The sequence below is a fragment of the Cylas formicarius genome, unplaced genomic scaffold (genome assembly GCF_029955315.1).
Source record: "Cylas formicarius isolate icCylForm1 unplaced genomic scaffold, icCylForm1.1 PGA_scaffold_2__14_contigs__length_35257938, whole genome shotgun sequence".
Lineage (NCBI taxonomy): Eukaryota > Metazoa > Arthropoda > Insecta > Coleoptera > Brentidae > Cylas > Cylas formicarius.
In genome coordinates this window covers 12,856,792-12,875,780 of record NW_026844319.1, presented here as the reverse complement: position 1 = coordinate 12,875,780, position 18,989 = coordinate 12,856,792, and the positions used below count along the sequence as shown (strand labels likewise).

General features: G+C 33.6%; 2 protein-coding genes across 2 annotated transcripts; both read left to right on the top strand.

Moving 5' to 3' along the window:
* Positions 1-12,494: 12,494 nt before the first annotated feature.
* On the top strand, positions 12,495-14,123 carry LOC132698423 (uncharacterized). Its single transcript, XM_060664466.1, has 3 exons — positions 12,495-12,635; positions 13,783-13,842; positions 13,903-14,123. Exons 1-3 carry the CDS (start codon positions 12,545-12,547, stop codon positions 14,094-14,096), a joined length of 345 nt encoding a protein of 114 aa, XP_060520449.1. The 5' UTR covers positions 12,495-12,544; the 3' UTR covers positions 14,097-14,123.
* A 206-nt stretch (positions 14,124-14,329) lies between these two features.
* On the top strand, positions 14,330-18,475 carry LOC132697922 (facilitated trehalose transporter Tret1-2 homolog). Its single transcript, XM_060663688.1, has 2 exons — positions 14,330-14,447; positions 16,959-18,475. Exons 1-2 carry the CDS (start codon positions 14,414-14,416, stop codon positions 18,272-18,274), a joined length of 1,350 nt encoding a protein of 449 aa, XP_060519671.1. The 5' UTR covers positions 14,330-14,413; the 3' UTR covers positions 18,275-18,475.
* The last annotated feature ends 514 nt before the right edge of the window (positions 18,476-18,989 follow it).

The window sequence follows — 18,989 nt, the reverse complement described above, 5'->3', positions numbered from 1 at the left end:
AATAATAAATTCTCTATTATTTATTGAAATGTATAAGTAGACTAAACATAAGCAGATATTAAGGCTGAGAAATATATATTGTTGGAAATTCAGAAAGATTTTAGGCGTCGGAACAAACTGAGTCATATTTTGGCGGCAAAAATTACACAACATCCACGGCAACCTTCGGTCGGTGCGTCGAATTGGCATTCAACGTGTACCGCTCGAGTAAAGAAGTTCCTCTGTGGTTGTTGCAATTAATTATCGAAGTGTTGTATACGGCAACCTGTTATATTTGGACAAAAATGTCCAACAAAATCTATTAAATTAAATATATATTTATATATAAAATATCTAAAATATCGCAAAATGTTTGAGAAAACGAAGCTATATAGAAAAATAATAAAGAAAAACAAAAAAAAAATGCACATATTGAGCTACTGTTACTAAACGTAAATGTGCTTCAGAATTTACTCCAGAATGTGAAAAATCAAAGATTTCAAATTTAACAATTTGTAATTGTTTATTAGTGGCAAATTTATTTTGTTTTTCTATCTAAACTAATTTGGGTTAATCATTGCAGATAACTTTGATTGACCATCTGCGTTAAATATCTGCCCAAAATTGTGTTCAGCAAAATAACTCTCGAAAGCAAACACAAAGGTTAAATTTATATCAATCCTTAATACCAGGTACTTGATTGATAAATTGTAAAATATTGTACATTTTCTAAACACTTTAGTCGAATAAATTCTTGTAAAGACTTGCACATTCAGTTAAAACCTCAATAATTCAACGTAAATCCTAGGTAAATGATTGATAAATTGACATAAACCACTATAAATCCTCTAAATACTTTCGTCGAATAAATTCTTATAAATCAGTTCAAGCAAGTTCAGATAAGTTAGTTTTTTTTAGGGTTTGGGTTAGTTTTAGTGTTTTAGAGTTAAACAAAAGCAACTCGACACGCAAACAATGGATTTATCTTTTTTCTAAGCCGTAGGTAAATGTTCGATAAATTGACGTAAATCACTAATATATCACTACAAATCCTTTGAAATCTATAATAAACCTGCAATACTTTGGAGTTGTGCTCCATTTATTAGAGGACTCTGAAACAATCAAACCAAAGTTGTGTACATTGAGATGGGAGGGCTCTCTGTACCATTATTTTGTTCTAATTGAAACTAATTTAGAAAAACCATAACAGGAAAACACCTGAGGTATTATTTCTAGAACAAAAATAAATTCTGTAGCATCTTTATTAAATAGTAGTAGATCATCTCGTCGTCGTCCTTCAGGAAATAAACGGAATTATAGTTGTCAACTTTTTGGCGGCAGCTCTTTTATAATTGAAGTTGACCGGTTATTAATACACCCAGATATTTATAAAACAAACTCGATAATAATTATTATAATGATAATAATAATAAAATTGATAATAGTTTACAAATATTCAAAACAAAATTAAGTGTTCTCTACTGGCTGATATTTATAAAACAAATTCTATAATAATAATAATAATAATAATAATAATAATAATAATATTAATAAAAGTAAAACTAGGTTACAATTAACCAAAAGAAAATTAGGTGTTCTCTGCTGGCGCAGTCTAGCTTTCTTTACTGAACCGGCAATCACACCGCAGATATACTTTTAAAACATAATTTTAGGAAAAAATAACTCTGTTAACCAATAGTCATTAACTTGCACTAATAAGCTAACTCATAAAATTTAAATTACATACAATTATATAGTTTTCAAGTAAAGTGTTGTGTACTTTGTTACATATAAAGAAAATATTTTTTAAATTTAGATTTAAAATTTTCAATACTTAAGTTTAATAAATTAACTGGCAAAGCATTATAATAAAAAGCCGCATTAAAAGAAAACGAACGCTGAAACATGGCGTTCTGAGGAAGTGGAATCGTATACCTTATTTGAACATTATGAACATTATAATGAAGCACAGATCTTTCACTGAATAAATTGACGGAGTCTTTTTGCAAAAATGATGTACGCGTCTAAAATTTATGGCAAACGTTGGCAAGTCGTTGTATCATACTGCGTTGATCATTCTTTCTTAAGCCATATTAAATCGTGTACAGAAATTTTTTGTATTCTCTTTTCGGTGTCCAGATCGAGACAGAAACCGTAAACATAATCATAGTAATTAAAATATGGTAATACCAAGGTTTCACACAAAGTTTTCCTTAGCCTAAAGTTAGTTAAAGTATGTTTAGAGAGAAAAAAGTTTTATGAAATATAATTTTTAGGTGTTGCTTAAACCTAAGATTCCCGTCGATTACTATTCCCAAGTTTTTTCGGCTTATCAGCTAAACAAATTTTAGTTTTGCCCACAGAGATTTCAACATTGCTTTTAAGAAAATTCACTTTATTCTTGATCGCAAAAATTGTAAAATGTGTTTTCTCAGGAGTGAGTTTCAAGCTGTGTTTTTTGTAAGTCCTCATTAGTGCAAGTGCAATAGCCTCCAAGAAATCTTCCGTATTAAAAGAAAAATAAACTTGAGTAATATTTGCGAACGCCTGTATTTTACAGTATGGCAGTAACTTAAGAATATCCGTTGTATAAACGATAACGAGTAAGGGCCCTAAGATTGAACCTTGTGGAACCCCAGATGTAATATAAAAAACCCAGATAAAAAAAACCTATCGTCTAAATAGCAAGTTATAAGAAAAGAAGCTGTATTTTCAAAATTATAATTAAAATATTTTAATTTAGATACTAGAAGTGAGTGATTTATGGCATCAAACGCTTTTGAATAAGGATAGTGAAACGTAAAACCTCATTAATCACATTCATAAGGGCAACAAATTTCGCAAAATCCTTTCGAAAATCGCATGATTTTTTCTACGGATAAAAATTTAAAGATAATAATAAAAATATTTTAGATAAAGTCGGTAAACGAAAAATTCTCATAATTTGGCTGTAGTCTGTAACATCTTGTAAAAATAAAAAATATAATTTATTTGGTTGAAGTCGTATAAATAATTTGGAATAGATTTATTTTTACTTGAACAAATCTTGAAGAATTACTTTCTGAAGAAACTCTATTAATATAACACAGTTTTACGTCTTAATAACTTAAATGGAAATGGAAAACTACTAGGTTTAGTTTTGACTGATCCATTAGTTGTTAAGGTGTCGAAGTCCTTTGCTTTAAATGTCTACGTGACCTTGAAGGTTTAGAATTTTTATATACACATCAACCAGCTTTCATTTTCGTGACAAAAAGAAATCTAGGGTTTGCTTTATGATTTTCAGTCTCTAATTATGATTAAAACACATTTTTGTGATTACCGTAGGGTATATAATAATAGCTTTCTAGCTCGCCAACGCTTTCTTTATGGAGTGAACAGAATAAAACGCTACAGAAAATACCAGATCTCTTTGGTATTTTTATGCTATTTTATTTTTGGGACACTATTCGGGTGGATTAAAATTAATTAACATAACCATAATGGTTTCTTAAGGGACAGTCGGAACCGGTGAGGAGACATGTGCTGTCTGCACTGCTTTATGCAAGGTTTTTGATATAGGTACAACACTAGCTTTGATAATAGATAACTTTGGTTTATATCCTGGAACCTTTGGAATAGAATATAACAATTAAAAAAATAATAAGATTATCAAATCATTCTAGTGTCGTTTTACTATGTTAGTTTTGTTTCCCACGGAATCGAGACCCTTCAGACATTTCCGATAACGATCGTAGAAATAGTATGCAACATGTTTGGTAAATTTTTAAGTCATTCCCCGCTGAGCTTCTCTCGTACCAAATAAACTCGTGATTCATATGCCGTGTATCACACTTGTTGCGTAATACACTATTTAGTCACTAGAAAGCGGTAGCCAAAACAAGTGACCAGAGGAAAAGGTTTGGGCATTATCTTACATTCAAAATTCATTATTTTGCACTTCAAATTGTAACTCCTATCGAAGCACCAAAATTATTAATTATTTTATTTAATAGTATTATTAAAAATTATATTACAAAAAAAAGCTAGAGACTTTCTAAACTCGAAATTTGTTAATATTTCGGCATCTCTCTAGATCGTATTCAGAATCAAATATACATGTGTAAAGTCCTTCAAGCGAGAACTGTGTGAAAACAACGTAAAAATAGGATATGTCAAGGATGTTTCCGAGATTTTTTCAATCGTTTCTCGTGCTCGGGCGGTAAACTAAAACAGACGAACATTCAAAGTTTCAGTTCAAATATATTTTATAACCTTTTCTACGAAAATTATATGAACAATAGATAAAAATAAAAAAGTTTGTATTCTGTGACACTTTGGCTCGTTACTTGTTGGTATTTTTATGTAATATTTTTTTATTTGTTTGTTTTGTATAACATTTTTTTAAATAATTTTTAAATATAATTGATCATTATATTAAACGTTATAATAAACAAAAATTATTTATTTCCTAACTAAACTTTCCTTTGTTATATTGGTATTATTGACTAAATGTCTACTCTAATTTGCTCTATTCCATCAGCCTCCAAAGGCCACTTAATACCTACCAGAAATGGGGCACTGATAATAAACTAAGTTAAGCTTCTAAATGTAAACTTTTGGGCTTCATTCGTAAACTTCATATAAAATTGATGATAATGATGATCTCACGATTTTATTCAACTCAATGCGTCTATAATATGGTATGCAATTTATGAATGATGCGATAAACAACTACAGCCTCGGCTTTTGAAGTTTTTGCATCAGAAAGCAGGGTATTTATCTGGAACAAGGGCATGACAATGAACAATTGCTTAGTAAGTTCAATGTTCAGTCACCAGCCCTAATAGCAACTTTTCAAGTACAAATTACAATAACGTTAGTGAATAGTACAGCATGGATAAGTAAAGTTGTGATGTTTTTCCATACTGTTCTTAGTGCGTAGCGGATAATAAGAAAGACATGATTGTTCTATTGCTTCTTCTGAATAGTAATTAAATCTGTGTTATTACTTGTCCTTTATTGGTGTCAACATTGGACAATAACATTAATTAAATTTAATTTAATTTATAAGAAACAAGTGAATGAACAAGTTTATCAACCTGTTGCATACTATACTTGTTCTAAGATCAGCAGTTCTTGGGTACATTTTTGCAAAAGAGCACGACTCTATTTTCTGAATGACGTGTAAAGTGACCATGAAAACGTCAAAATACACAACATCCGATGACTCGCAAACCTGTGACTAAACTACCGGGAATGATAACGAACCTGACTTTTTAAAGGTACACTTTCCGTGCTACATTGAGTATTTTAGAGTAAGGAGCAGAAAAAGTACCTTTAAGTTATCTACATTTACATAAAAAATGTTTCTTGTATTGGCAAATCTTATCTTTTTACAATTCTGCACTTAACAAAGCTTATCATTGTACAAAAGCAAAAAAAAAACAAACACTTCTCTTTAATCTTCAATCATTGGCGTAACAAAATTTTATTTTAAAGATATTTATATAAAATTCAAAATCTTAACTTGTATGATCTGTATAGAACTTGAAAGTATTAAAGAATAATTGATTTTTACAAAGTATTTAGATTTACCGTACAATATTGACATGCTTCGAACAAATTCTGCATTACTACGGTGCTTATTAAGGCAAACTGATGATACCCTTCATATTTTTGACAATGCCAAACCGCCCGAAAAAAAAATATCTAGAAACAATTAAACTGCGCCAACGCATTCTGCTTGAAATGTAGAATTCGGTGTGAAATGCAGAATGTGAAGATACTTTTCGACTGACTCAACTCAACTACAAGGGATACCTGAAAGCGCAATTTTTTTAATATCGCCCTGTAGCTCAGAAATTCACGGTTTTCTTAAAAATTTTTGGAAAAATTGTTAATTTTTGGTCGAGTACCTTCTGAATTTACAAAACCCGGTTGCTAACTCTTATTGTATTTTGTACACTAAAAGCGAGCGTTTGTAGAAAATTTTCGGAAAAGTTAAAATAACCGACGTGGCAACATTGCGTTCCTCTTGAAACTGATACATAATAAACGTGGTTATTTCCACATCATAAGAGAATTATCTCAAGTGGTTAAACGTCCTATGCGAACAAAACGATTCAATCGAAACATTCCAAGTCGATCGCAATTTATCACCCTAATTTGTCCAACTTGTTCGCTTGAATATAAATAATAATGAGGAAAATCCGGAAGCAATATCTATTAAATTCAGGCCGCGGCATATAAAATGAGGTTAAAAATAGTGTAAACGAAAAACGTGCATTATTACCTAAGTTTCGATATCTCAAGGAATTCGCTGAAAAATATCAATTTAAATTAGTCCGTCTCTTCCTAGAACGATATATCTTATTTATATATCTATATTTCAGGTTGGGCTGGTTCTGAATAAACTCACAGATTTGTTTTTCAAATCAAAATTCTATATATCAACCAGTTTCATTTTTATTTTAAATCATAAAAAACAAAAGTAAGGGTAACAATATGCTAAATTGTGAGCATTCCACCAATTGTTCAAGTTGGAAACTCCTTTTATAAATTTAAGTGGCTATCTAAAACGTTCATTTAAGATGTAAGATAGTACATACATATGTAATTATGCCATTAATTATAATTATTTTAGATGAAAATGGGTCCCAAGTCAACAAGCACTATCATGCTTTGACCACATTCTTGCATATTGCGTATTTATGAAATAGTATAATATAAGTTGAATATATATACTGAATATAATTTAACTTTATTTGTGTTAGTGTGTTAGTGTTGTCAGCCCAGATTCCTGGTCACGCACACTCTATCTTTATTCAAACAGTACCCCCGGGGGCAGAAGCATCCCTCAACGGCATATTTGGGGCAACCTTGGCTGACGCAGCTGTCCACGCAATCGTTGCTATAGGTGCAAACTTTCGGAGGTTTGCACGGACACGGCTCCTCGCAACGTACTGCAACAACTTACACAATCAATTTCCCTTACAAAAGAACAATAAAATCGTCTATGACATATCGATGTCAAAATGCGCACTCTTAAAGAAAGCGTTAAATGTTTGACCGCAATCGCATGTTGCCGTTTCTGTTAGATATATACTGTATGAGTTCTCTCCTCTCAACTCAACAACAGATTACCAGAAACTAACCAAATACAAATGGGCAAATAGGGCAAATAGAGCAGGCAACATTGGATATAACGCTTTCTGGAAGAAAAGCAATGTCAGCACGTTCTATTGAGAACTGAATACACAAAATCTTTTTATAGAAGCAAATATCCTTAATTCATTTTTCAACACTTCGAAAATATTAAAACTTTCGGTTTGTTTAAAAATTTTGATGCGTTTTGTTTTTTTAAAATTGCATTAACAATGGGGATAGAAATACATTTATTAATTGTTTTAGTTAATTTAGAATATAAATATTAAACAAATATACAATAAATAAATTAAATCAGTTATAAATTACAATTAACGTATTCCTGAACTGAATAAAATAAATCAGCAAACAGATATTATTCTTTCATTGCTCTTGTAAAATTTTTTTAGTGCCTATTTTAAGAGGTGGGCACCCTATTTATACGGAATGTAAAATAAACAAAAATATAATACGTTTTTATGACGACGATAAAAAACCCATTTTACATTTCAATCCACTCGTTTGTAAAATACTAGCAAAAAGTTGATTTTGTGTCCTAAATATTATGCAAGGCAATATAGAAAGATTATATTAAGTATTGTTTTAATTCACACATACACACACATAGTAACGACACGCCGAAATAAGTGGAACTCGATAAAATGTTTGGATTAATCTGAGATATTAATATAATCATAATAACTAATTAAGCAGATCATATTAGTGCTTTGTTTTACATGTGTCCGTGTCACTGATAACTATGATAGTATATTATGAAACAAGTTTGATAAACACCACCTTAGTCTCGCATTTGATTTTGGCACGATCAGAGTGAGTCTTTAATAAACAAGTGAGAGAAGAAGTTTATAAACTTGTTCCAATCAGTCAGTGGCATATGACGGAAACCCATCAGAACTGATAAAGCCAAAATGCTACCAATGGCTAAAATTTACAGAAAATACCCGATCCCCCCTAAACCTATGCTAGAAGGACCGGAAACATCACCTCGTATCATCTCTGATCAACCCCTTTTTCCCTAATCTTTCAATAAATCAACGCTGTAAGGATCAACTGATAAATCTATTTATTATAATTTCATTATTCCTATTTCCCTTTTATTGAATTAGTTATTTTTTCTATCGTTCCAAAATTTCCATCAAAATTCAAGAAGCAGTGACATACTTCTGGGTCAGTTTGAATTAAAATTTTAGCCAATTTAAAAATAAATTGGGTAAGCATAGGGGTGGTCAATTTGATAGTCATTGTTGGACACTTGACAAAAGCTAAATAAACTTTCATTCATTAAATTACCCTACTTTCATAAATTAGCTGAAAGATACTTAATTCACTTTTATCCATTTGTGTTTTCAATTGCAGTAATTAGATAGGATTATATGATATGCTAAATAGCAAAATAACATTTATGCTTACCGACATTAAGGAAAACGGCCAGCACAGCCAAACTTGCAAACCGACTTAACATGTCGCTCACCTATAGAAACAACGCCGCGATATCGTAAAAAAACACATTATATATCTACATAAATAATGCAAATGCAATGCTGACGTTTCCTTTTCCAAGGCTAGTAAAACACAGGGGAAGTACAACGGCAATCGCGCTTTGTGCATTTCAATTTTGTTCAGTTTTTCCAACAGCTTTCCGATGAACCAACAGATATGGTACATTTAGTCATTGTTCCGATAAAAGTCTAGCGCAGAAAAAAACCACATGAAGAAAGCCGCTTTGAAGGGGCAATAAATTTTGCTGCGCGCTTATCGCCTTACCGTTCAGTGCTTCCGATAATCTTTCAGCATGACGGTTGCTTTTGCGTTGCTACTATGCGCCCGCGTAGGATTCGTAGTTTCAGGTCTCTTCGACCAATTCCAAGAAGTAATCAAAACATTCCAAGTCGATAGCAATTTATCACAATAATTTGTCCAACTTTGGTCGCTTGAATATAAATAATAATGAAAAAAATGCGGAAGCAATATTTATTAAATTCAGGCCGCGCCATATTAAATGAGCTTAAAAATAGTATAAACGAAAAACGTTCATTATTATCTAAGTTTCTATATCTCAAGGAATTCGCAGAAAAATATCAGTTTAGATTACTCCGTCTCTTATTTATATATCTATATTTCAGGTTGGGCTGGTTCTGAATAAACTCACAGATTTGTTTTTCAAATCAAAATTCTATATATCAACCAGTTTCATTTTTATTTTAAATCATAAAAAACAAAAGTAAAGGTAAAAATATTCTAAATTGTGAGCATTCCACCAATTGTTCAAATTGGAAACTCCTTTTATAAATTTAAGTGGCTGTCTAAAACCTTGATTTAAGATAGTACATACATAATAATAATCCAATTAATTGGAATTATTTTAGATAAAAATAGGTTATCAATTTTATGTTGTAAGTTTTCAGGGTTCTCGTTGGTCCCAAGTCAACAAGCGTTGACCACATTCTTGCGTATTTATGAAATAGTAGTATAATATAAGTCGAATATATATATATATATATATATATATATATATATATATATATATATATATATATATATATATATATATATATATATATATATATATATATATATATATATATATATATATATTCGACTTATATTATACTACTATTTCATAAATACGCAAGAATGTGGTCAACGCTTGTTGACTTGGGACCAACGAGAACCCTGAAAACTTACAACATAAAATTGATAACCTATTTTTATCTAAAATAATTCCAATTAATTGGATTATTATTATGTATGTACTATCTTAAATCAAGGTTTTAGACAGCCACTTAAATTTATAAAAGGAGTTTCCAATTTGAACAATTGGTGGAATGCTCACAATTTAGAATATTTTTACCTTTACTTTTGTTTTTTATGATTTAAAATAAAAATGAAACTGGTTGATATATATATATATATATATATATATATATATATATATATATATATATATATATATATATATATATATATATATATATATATATATATATATATGGAATATAATTTAACTTTATTTGGAGGTAAATCAAAGTGTTGTCAGCCCAGATTCCTGGTCACGCACACTCTATCTTTATTCAAACAGTACCCCCGGGGGCAGAAGCATCCCTCAACGGCATATTCGGGGCAACTTCGGCTGACGCAGCTGTCCACGCAATCGTTGCTATAGGTGCAAACTTTCGGAGGTTTGCACGGACACGGCTGCTCGCAACGTACTGCAACAACTTACACAATCAATTTCCCTTACAAAAGAACAATAAAATCGTCCATGACATATCGATGTCAAAATGCTCGTAAAGAAAGCGTTAAATGTTTGACCGCAATCGCATGTTGCCGTTTCTGTTAGATATATACTGTATGAGTTCTCTCCTCTCAACTCAACAACAGATTACCAGAAACTAACCAAAACTAACCAAATACAAATCGGCAAATAGAGCAAATAGAGCAGGCAACATTGGATATAACGCTTTCTGGAAGAAAAGCAATGTCAGCACTTTCTATTGACAACTGAATACACAAAATCTTTTTATAGAAGCAAATATTCTTAATTCATTTTTCAACGCTTCGAAAATACTAAAACTTTCGGTTTGTTTAAAAATTTTGATGCGTTTTGTTTTTTTTTAAATTGCATTAACAATGGTTATAGAAATACATTTATTAATTATTGTAGTATAAAGTACGTTATAGTAAGTCAAAAGAACATAAATATAAAACAAATAAACAATAAATAAATTAAATCAGTTATAAATTACAATTAACGTATTCCTCAACCGAATAAAATAAATCAGCAAACAAATATTCCTTCATTGCTCTTCTAAAAATTTTATTAGTGCGTATTTTAAGAGGTGGGCAGCCTATTTATGCAGAATGTAATTCAGAAAATTAGAAACAGACTTCGACATTGTGTGCAACGAGATAGTGTTTAAATCATTCCTAAAATGATAAGAGTAATTGTTACTTGAAATTGGTGTGCCTTTTTACAATGAATTTCAATTAATGTAAAATACACAAAAATATAATACGTTTTTATGACGACGATAAAAAACACATTTTACATTTCAATCCATTTGTTTTTAAAATATTAGCAAAAAGTTGATTTTGTGTCCTAAATATTATGCAAGGCAATATAGAAAGATTATGTTAAGTGTTGTTTTAATTCACACATACACACACATAGTAACGACACGCTGTAATAAGTGGAACTCGATAAAACGTTTGGATTAATCTGAGATATTAATATAATAGTAATAACTTATTAAGCAAATAATATTAATGCTTTGTTTTACATGTGTCCGTGTCACTGACTATGATAGTATATTAGGAAACAAGTATGATTAACACCACTTTAGTCTCGCATTTGATTTCGGCACGATCAGAGTGAGGCTTTAATAAACAAGTGAGGGAAGAAGTTCATAAACTTATTCTATATTGTCCATTGTTCCAATCAGTCAGTGGCATATGACGGAAACCCATCAGAACTGACAAAGCCAAAATGCCACCAATGGTTAAAATCTACAGAAAATACCCGATCCCTCCTAAACCTATGCCAGAAGGACCGAAAACATCACATCGTATCATCTCTGATCAATATCAGTTTTAAAACCCCTTTTTCCCTAATCTTTCAATAAATCAACGCTGTAAGGATCAACTGATAAATCTATTTATTATAATTTCATTATTCCTATTTCCCTTCTATTGAATTAGTTAGATATTTTTTCTATCGTTCCAAAATTTCCATCAAAATTCAAGAAGCAGTGGGTCAATTTAAATTAAAATTTTAGCCAATTTAAAAATAAATTGGGTAAGCATAGGGATGGTCAATTTGATAGTCATTGTTGGACACTTGACAAAAGCTAAATAAACTTTCATTCATTAAATTACCCTACTTTCATAAATTAGCTGAAAGATACTTAATTCACAATGAAAAAATATCTTTTAGTGCAGTGAAAATAATAGGTGGCTTTTATCCATTTGTGTTTTCAGTTGCAGTAATTAGATACGATTATATGATATGCTAAATAGCAAATTAACATTTATGCTTACCGACATTAAGGAAAACGGCCAGCACAGCCAAACTTGCAAACTGACTTAACATGTCGCTCACCTATAGAAACAACGCCGCGATATCGTAAAAAAACACATTATGTATCTACATAAATAATGCAAATGCAATGCTGACGTTTCTTTTTTCAAGGCTAGTAAAGGACAGGGGAAGTAAAACGGCAATTGCGCTTTGTGCTTTTCAATTTTGTTCAGTTTTTCCACCAGCTTTCCGATAAACCAACAAATATGGTACGTTTAGTCATCGTTCCGATAAAAGTCCAGCGCGCAAAAAAACCACATGAAGAAAGCCGCTTTGAAGGGGCAATAAATTTTGCTGCGCGCCTATCGCCTTACCGTTCAGTACTTCCGATAATCTTTCAGCATGACGGTTGCTTTTGCGTTGGTACTATGTGCCTGCGCAAGATTCGTAGTTTCAGGTCCTTTCGACCAATTCGCTGCTTCCATCAGTTCATGTAAGCCACACACTATGACATCATTACTTATTACGTTTTAGTAAGAAGTAAATTTATCTAAAATAAAAATTTCAATCGTAGTTTTTTCGTTTAAACTTAGAATGGGTTATCGTCATTTCTATTTTTGTTTTGTCCCTTTGTCCCCATTTGTTATTAAATTGGTGATTCAATCATCAGACTCCAAATATATTGTTGAATAATGAAATCTTCAAGTTTGAGGTTTTCACTTCTCAGGTTTGAGTGTCCGATTCTTCCCACAACCAGGTATTTACAAAAAACGATTTTGTGCAAATATTGCATTTGGAGAGTACAAAGGACAAAGTTTGTCACATTTTTTGAAAAACGAGTTAACGGTGCTATTTTGTAGGCAACCGTGCGGTAAAATCTCTGCTAGAACTTTAAATATAAATCCACTGGATTACTTCTTATGGAGTTATTTAAAAAAATATTTATATCGTGAGACCCCGAAACAAAGAAATCCGCTACAGTTCATTCAGCGCTCAATACTAAAATTGTCGCAAATTGGATTGAAGCAGATCACCTAAAATTTGAATATTTTATATGATTCTAGGCTTCATTATTTTTACTGCATAGGATGATTTCCAAAACAATGCAGGTCTGTATTTAAAAAAATTAAGTTGATGATGGGCACACAAAACCGAAACGTCATACTTAATAATGCCAACTCGTAGGGAAGAAAAAGTGTTACTTGTTTTCAAAAAATATTTAATGAATGCGCAACTTTGCCTCCATATCGCAATAGGCCTCTTCGACACCCTGTACACGAGAACATTGTTCCCCTTTCGACATATTATGTCAGGTCGTAAGTGCTTTTCAGAATTTGTGCGTTCGTTCTAAATTCTAGCTATCGTTTTCTATGAATGGTCCAACATCTGGTAGTTGCAACCATTACGAGCGAGCTTTCTCTGGCAGACTTTCTTTGCGTTGCTCGACTATGGACGTGATACAGCCAGTTGTGGGTCTATTGTCTAGTCCTTGGAGGGAGGTTGTTTTTTTCGTTCCCCTCCAGTTTTCCCCACCATACCCACACATTCATGTCAACGCTACCTTATAACGATGCTTCTTGGCAGTTACTTTTAGTCTTCAAGGAGAACTGATGTTTTCTTTATTTTTTCTCCATTTGCAGTAACAGCAGGCGCAAACTCTCTAGCTCCCGATCTAAGTCCTTCGCAGCTCGGCGAGCCAGGTAATAGTCATCCATCTTTTAAACTAATCGAATGAAGTCAGGCGTTGCTGTTTTTTGCAGGTGGAAAACAGTGCGGAACGAACCAGATTTTTGATTGTACGTCGTGGCTGAGGAAAGACTGCACCAATAAACCCCTGTGGCCGATACTTATCAAGCCTCCATTCTGCGTGTTCAAGACCTGCGTGTGCGCCGAGGGATACGTACGAAGGTCCTTCCTCGACCCCACTTGCGTCGTACCCGAACAATGTTCGTAATCAACGTGAGATCTAAATAAACTTGTTGTTGCATTTTGTTGTTTTCTTATTTGCGATCTGCCAGTTAAGTGTAACGAGTACCTATTGTTTATACCGGTCGATCGAAAAGTGCGGTACGACAAACGTTGCGGTTGACCTAAATATGTATTATTACGTACGGTACATACAAGATAATGCGATAACATTGTCAATAACCATTCGATATTAACCTGCACAAAACACTTCAAAAACTGCTTCAGAACACTTAAGAGCAAGTCATCCCTGGCGCTGGAGGAATTTTTTCTAAAGTCGCGGGACAGTAGTTTTCGATATTCAGCATGAGCGAGTATTCGGTGGTCAGTGTCACCGCAGGTACGTGTAACTTGCGCCATTTTAGTGTCCAACTTATGTAATTATGGCTGGCAAATATATTTGTATTTATTTATGGTCGTACAAAAATTGGCACCTTCTTCTACTCATATCCGCACTTTTTTTTCGGTTAACTTTCTTGTTAAAAATTGGACAATCTTTAATTTTTTGCACGCACCATCGTATTTTGTTAACCTTTCTACATTGATGGATGATTTACAAATTGGCAAAAAATGGTTGTTACTCTTTGAGTTTAATTGAACGATTTAAACTATTGATGAAGATAATGAACATGATGCATTTATCGAGATTTTTCAGTTTTTATTGGAAAATTATAAAAACCTGGAAGAAGTGGAAAAAGTGAAAGCAGTCATAACAACTACCTTTTTTAAGTTATCTATTTTTCTAAATTCGAGTTTAGCAGTATTCATTTGATTTTCATATTTTAATTTTTTTTGTTTTTGACCCTTTGAAAATTCGAAAAAAGATTTACCACCCTCATTCCTTTAATATCGAAAATCGCACCCTAGGTTATTTGTTTATGGCACCGCATGAAAACTGTCCAAGAAAACTCCAATACCGACTTGTAAATGTAGCGAAAAAATAATCACATTTTTGAATTTTTTGACTAAAATGATGTGAGATTTCAGTCTAATTGATTCCGCAAACCCGTAATGTTTGAATTTTATTTAAGTTTGACATAGAATGTGATGTTTTAAATCTTCCTAGCACTAAACCATAGGCGCCCGTTAAAAAAAAGTAAATATTTTGATTTTTTTTTATTCGTTTTTCTTAATAATTTTGATTTTGTTAAAATTTAGCAACGTCATTTATACTGATAAGGGGCCAACTAAAATCTTTCAATATGATTATTGTTGACGAAAATATGTGCGTAACTGTTTTTTTCTCATTTGTATTTTTTAGATTGGACAAAAAATGTTCGTAGTCGGTATTCGGAAAAATTAAAAATGATCGCTGTAGCTAAGCTTTCGCAGAGGGTTTTAAATGGAATCGAACTCTTAATAATCCAAATTTAAAATTAACGGCACAAAAAATAAACATTTGAAAAGAATCTGGAACTTATTGAAACTACAAGTATTGAATTTCTCTAATGGTATTTCAGAGAACCTGTTTATTGAAATTTACAATTTCATTTTTCTAATCACGTTTTACTTTGCTGTAGCCTACATATTGTTTATATATCCCATGAATCTTGCTATATGCTAGTCATATAACGGTTGGAATGTATGCTTTAATAGGGCTATGCACATGTTAGAAATACAAAAAGGAATCTAGAAAATCATATATAAGATTTTTGGTTAGTTGATCTTGGTATTAACATCCACGACAGCATTTTCCTCAGTTATTCTTCCAAATTTTCCAAGTGATTTCTAGAATTATTTGATTCGTAAGAGACTGATTCTGTTGAGGGGCCTCCGGAATTAAGTATTACACAAAAGATATCAACAGCAATTAATGAGTTTTGTAGCAATTTTCTCCTAAACTTCTGTTTTTCCAGTTATTGCCGCCGACACAATATGGTATTTGTTCACACCACTATACAGTGAGAAGTACGTAATGTATGTTTTTCGTAACGCGAGTAAATCGGAGCCATGACCTAAAGTGACACTTTCAAAATGCAAACAATACAAGAAATACATAATAGGACAAAAGCCTAAATACTTTTGAAATTCAAGATTTCTAACAGCCAAATACTACTTCGCTCTGAATATGTTTTTACTTCAATATGCGCACTAATAAAAAATTTTTTCGGTCGCGATTTGAGAATCTGTCCCAGAGTCCCAAAAGCATCTGTCCTAGGGCCACTTTTCTTCATTATTTACATAAACGATTTCCCTTCATGTATTAGTCACATCAAATGTACAATTTTTGCTGACGATACGACAATAATTTATTCATTTAAGAAACTCGACTTTAACCAATTTAGAAGAACTAACTTATGGGGTTGAGTTGAAGGCTCACTCTTTGTTTTCGTGTAACAATTTATTTTTAAATAATCATAAAACACAAAAACTTTTAATTGCAACCATTGCATCTCTTACAAAGCGTCACGTGATAGCGTCACTCTCCTTGACGCTTGGTGCTCATATTGATGTTCTATGAAACAAATTAGCATCTATGCTTTTCGTGCTTAGAAAGTCGAATAACACACTTATTACGAACATGCTAAAAAAAGTCTATTTTGCATTATTCCATTCTAAAATATATTATGCACTTATACTCTGGGGATATTCTAGCCACGCAATAAGGGTTTTTAGACTCATGTCGACCTTATAATACAAACTATATTTTACATTCAGGCATTCACAACTGCGTCTACCTGGTTATCGTTTGACCCAAAATTAAAAATAACTCTTTAAATTTATCACACTACAATGCTCTTCTAGCAAATATTCAAGCTTTGAGTGAAAAAGCTTTTCAGAGAGCAATCAAGCCAACTAACAAAACTAAACTAACTAACTAAAAATTTGCTAAATTGACGTTTCTTTGCAGCCAATTTCTTAGCGTTCGTCTGCTGCTCGGCGCTTTCTTGGACTTCACCAGAATTACCGAAACTAGTCAACTCGACGGACAGCCCATTCTACCATGACCTATCCAACGAACAGCAATCGTGGATCGGCGCGTTTCTACCCCTCGGTGCCATTTTTGGGCCCATCATTTTCGGCTATTTGTCGGATCGTTTCGGTCGCAAGGCCACGCTGCTCTCGATATCGGTACCCATGCAGGCCTGCTTCCTGATGCAGGCCTTCGCCAAAGAGATCTACCTATTCTACATAGCCAGATTCGTCACCGGCGTAGCCGTCGGCGGATCTTTCACCGTCTTGCCGATGTACATCGCCGAAATGTCCCTCGACCATCATCGGGGGGTACTAGCTGTGAGCATGAGCGTGTTCATCTGCATGGGAGTGCTCTTCTGCTACGCAGTGGGCCCTTACATGAGCATAGTAGCGTTCAATTGTTTATTGGCAGCGATAGCCGCATCCTTCTTCGTCATATTCTTTATCGTCGGCTCCGAGACACCTCATTACCACGTCTTCAAGAACCAACACGATCGCGCGAAGGAAGTACTGTTGCGGATACGCGCGCAAAGCGACGAAGCGACCGAAAAGGAGCTCGACCAGATCAAACACGTCATCGAAAACGAGGAGAGCGCAGGCTTCGTCGATATATTCACTGTCAAGGGACTGAGAAAAGCGGAAATCATATCCTCGGCACTCCTAATCTTCCAGCAATTTTCCGGCATAAACGCGGTACTGTTTTACTCCGAGCAAATCTTCCAGAACGCGGGCAGCTCGTTGTCGGGCGAATACTGCGCCATGATTGTCGGAGTGGTGCAGCTGATATCATGCGTTCTGACGGCCTCGCTGGCTAACGTCTTCGGCAGAAGAACTCTACTCGTATTGTCGGGTTTCGGAATGGCCCTGGCCGAAGTTACTCTCGGGACGTACTCGTACCTCGACAAGAACGGTACCGACGTCAGTGCGATGTCGTTTTTGCCGATAGTGTCGCTCGTAGTGTACATCGTCATGTACAATTTCGGTTTTGGTCCTATATCGTGGACGGTGCTCAGCGAGATGTTTCCCACCAACGTTAGGGCTCTCGCTACTGCTTTGAACACGAGTCTATGTTGGGTGACGAGCTTTTTCATCACCAAATACTTTTCGACGGTGTCGGACAGCTTCGGGATAGGCGTGTGTTTCCTGGCCTTTTCCGTCGCTTGTTTCGCAGCAGGACTGTTCTCGTACTTCTGCGTATTGGAAACGAAAGGGAAGTCGCTGAAGCAGATCCAGGACGAGCTGAACAGTTAGCCCAGGAAGAGGGTTTTTTTCGAAAAAAAAATCCCCGTCCGTTCGATCGTTATTTATTCGCTAATATTTATAAACGTGACGTCGTTCTTAATGTATTTTCTCGAGGTGATATCGTTTCTTTATCGTTATGCAAATGGCTGTGGAGTTGTTTGATAAGATTCAATCGCAGTTGTTATTCGGTTATGCACAATAAATTTGTATTACGAGCCAATGATTTTAATTTTCCTTTGAAAGTCAAAAGGTGAGATTAGATAAAATTTTGGTTCGCCAATGGTAGTCGAAACGTTGACGCAACTTTCCATATCTTCTTCTCGGGCACTACAACTCATCGTGAGTCTTGGCCGCGTTTACGATCCCTGTCCAATATTGTCCAATCTGTGTACTGATTTCCCATTGTCTTATCCCCATTTTCTTAAGGTCTTCAGCAAATGCATCCTTCTACCTTTTGCGGGGGCGTCCTACTGACCTTTTCCGTCTGGCCTTTCTCAAAACGCATTGTTCATGAGGCGATTGTCTGCGCTTCTTACTGCATGTCCTGCCCATCTTAGGTGATTACCTAATTACCGATTACCAATTCCTCTAATTTTTAATTGTGCCTGCGTCTTCATTCATTGGTGTTTATATTTCTATACGGACCGTATATAGTTCGTGGTATTTTACGTTCTCACACTAACGATTTATTTATTTCTCTTTGATTTAGCGCCTGAGGCATGGT

Bases quoted from the DNA above. Each gene is read 5' to 3' on its own strand.
- LOC132698423 (XM_060664466.1), top strand. From the start codon at position 12,545: ATGACGGTTGCTTTTGCGTTGGTACTATGTGCCTGCGCAAGATTCGTA. The intron at 12,636-13,782 runs GTAAGCCACACA...CTCCATTTGCAG, and splicing joins CGCTGCTTCCATCAGTTCAT to TAACAGCAGGCGCAAACTCT. The intron at 13,843-13,902 runs GTAATAGTCATC...TGTTTTTTGCAG, and splicing joins TTCGCAGCTCGGCGAGCCAG to GTGGAAAACAGTGCGGAACG.
- LOC132697922 (XM_060663688.1), top strand. From the start codon at position 14,414: ATGAGCGAGTATTCGGTGGTCAGTGTCACCGCAG. The intron at 14,448-16,958 runs GTACGTGTAACT...GTTTCTTTGCAG, and splicing joins GGTGGTCAGTGTCACCGCAG to CCAATTTCTTAGCGTTCGTC.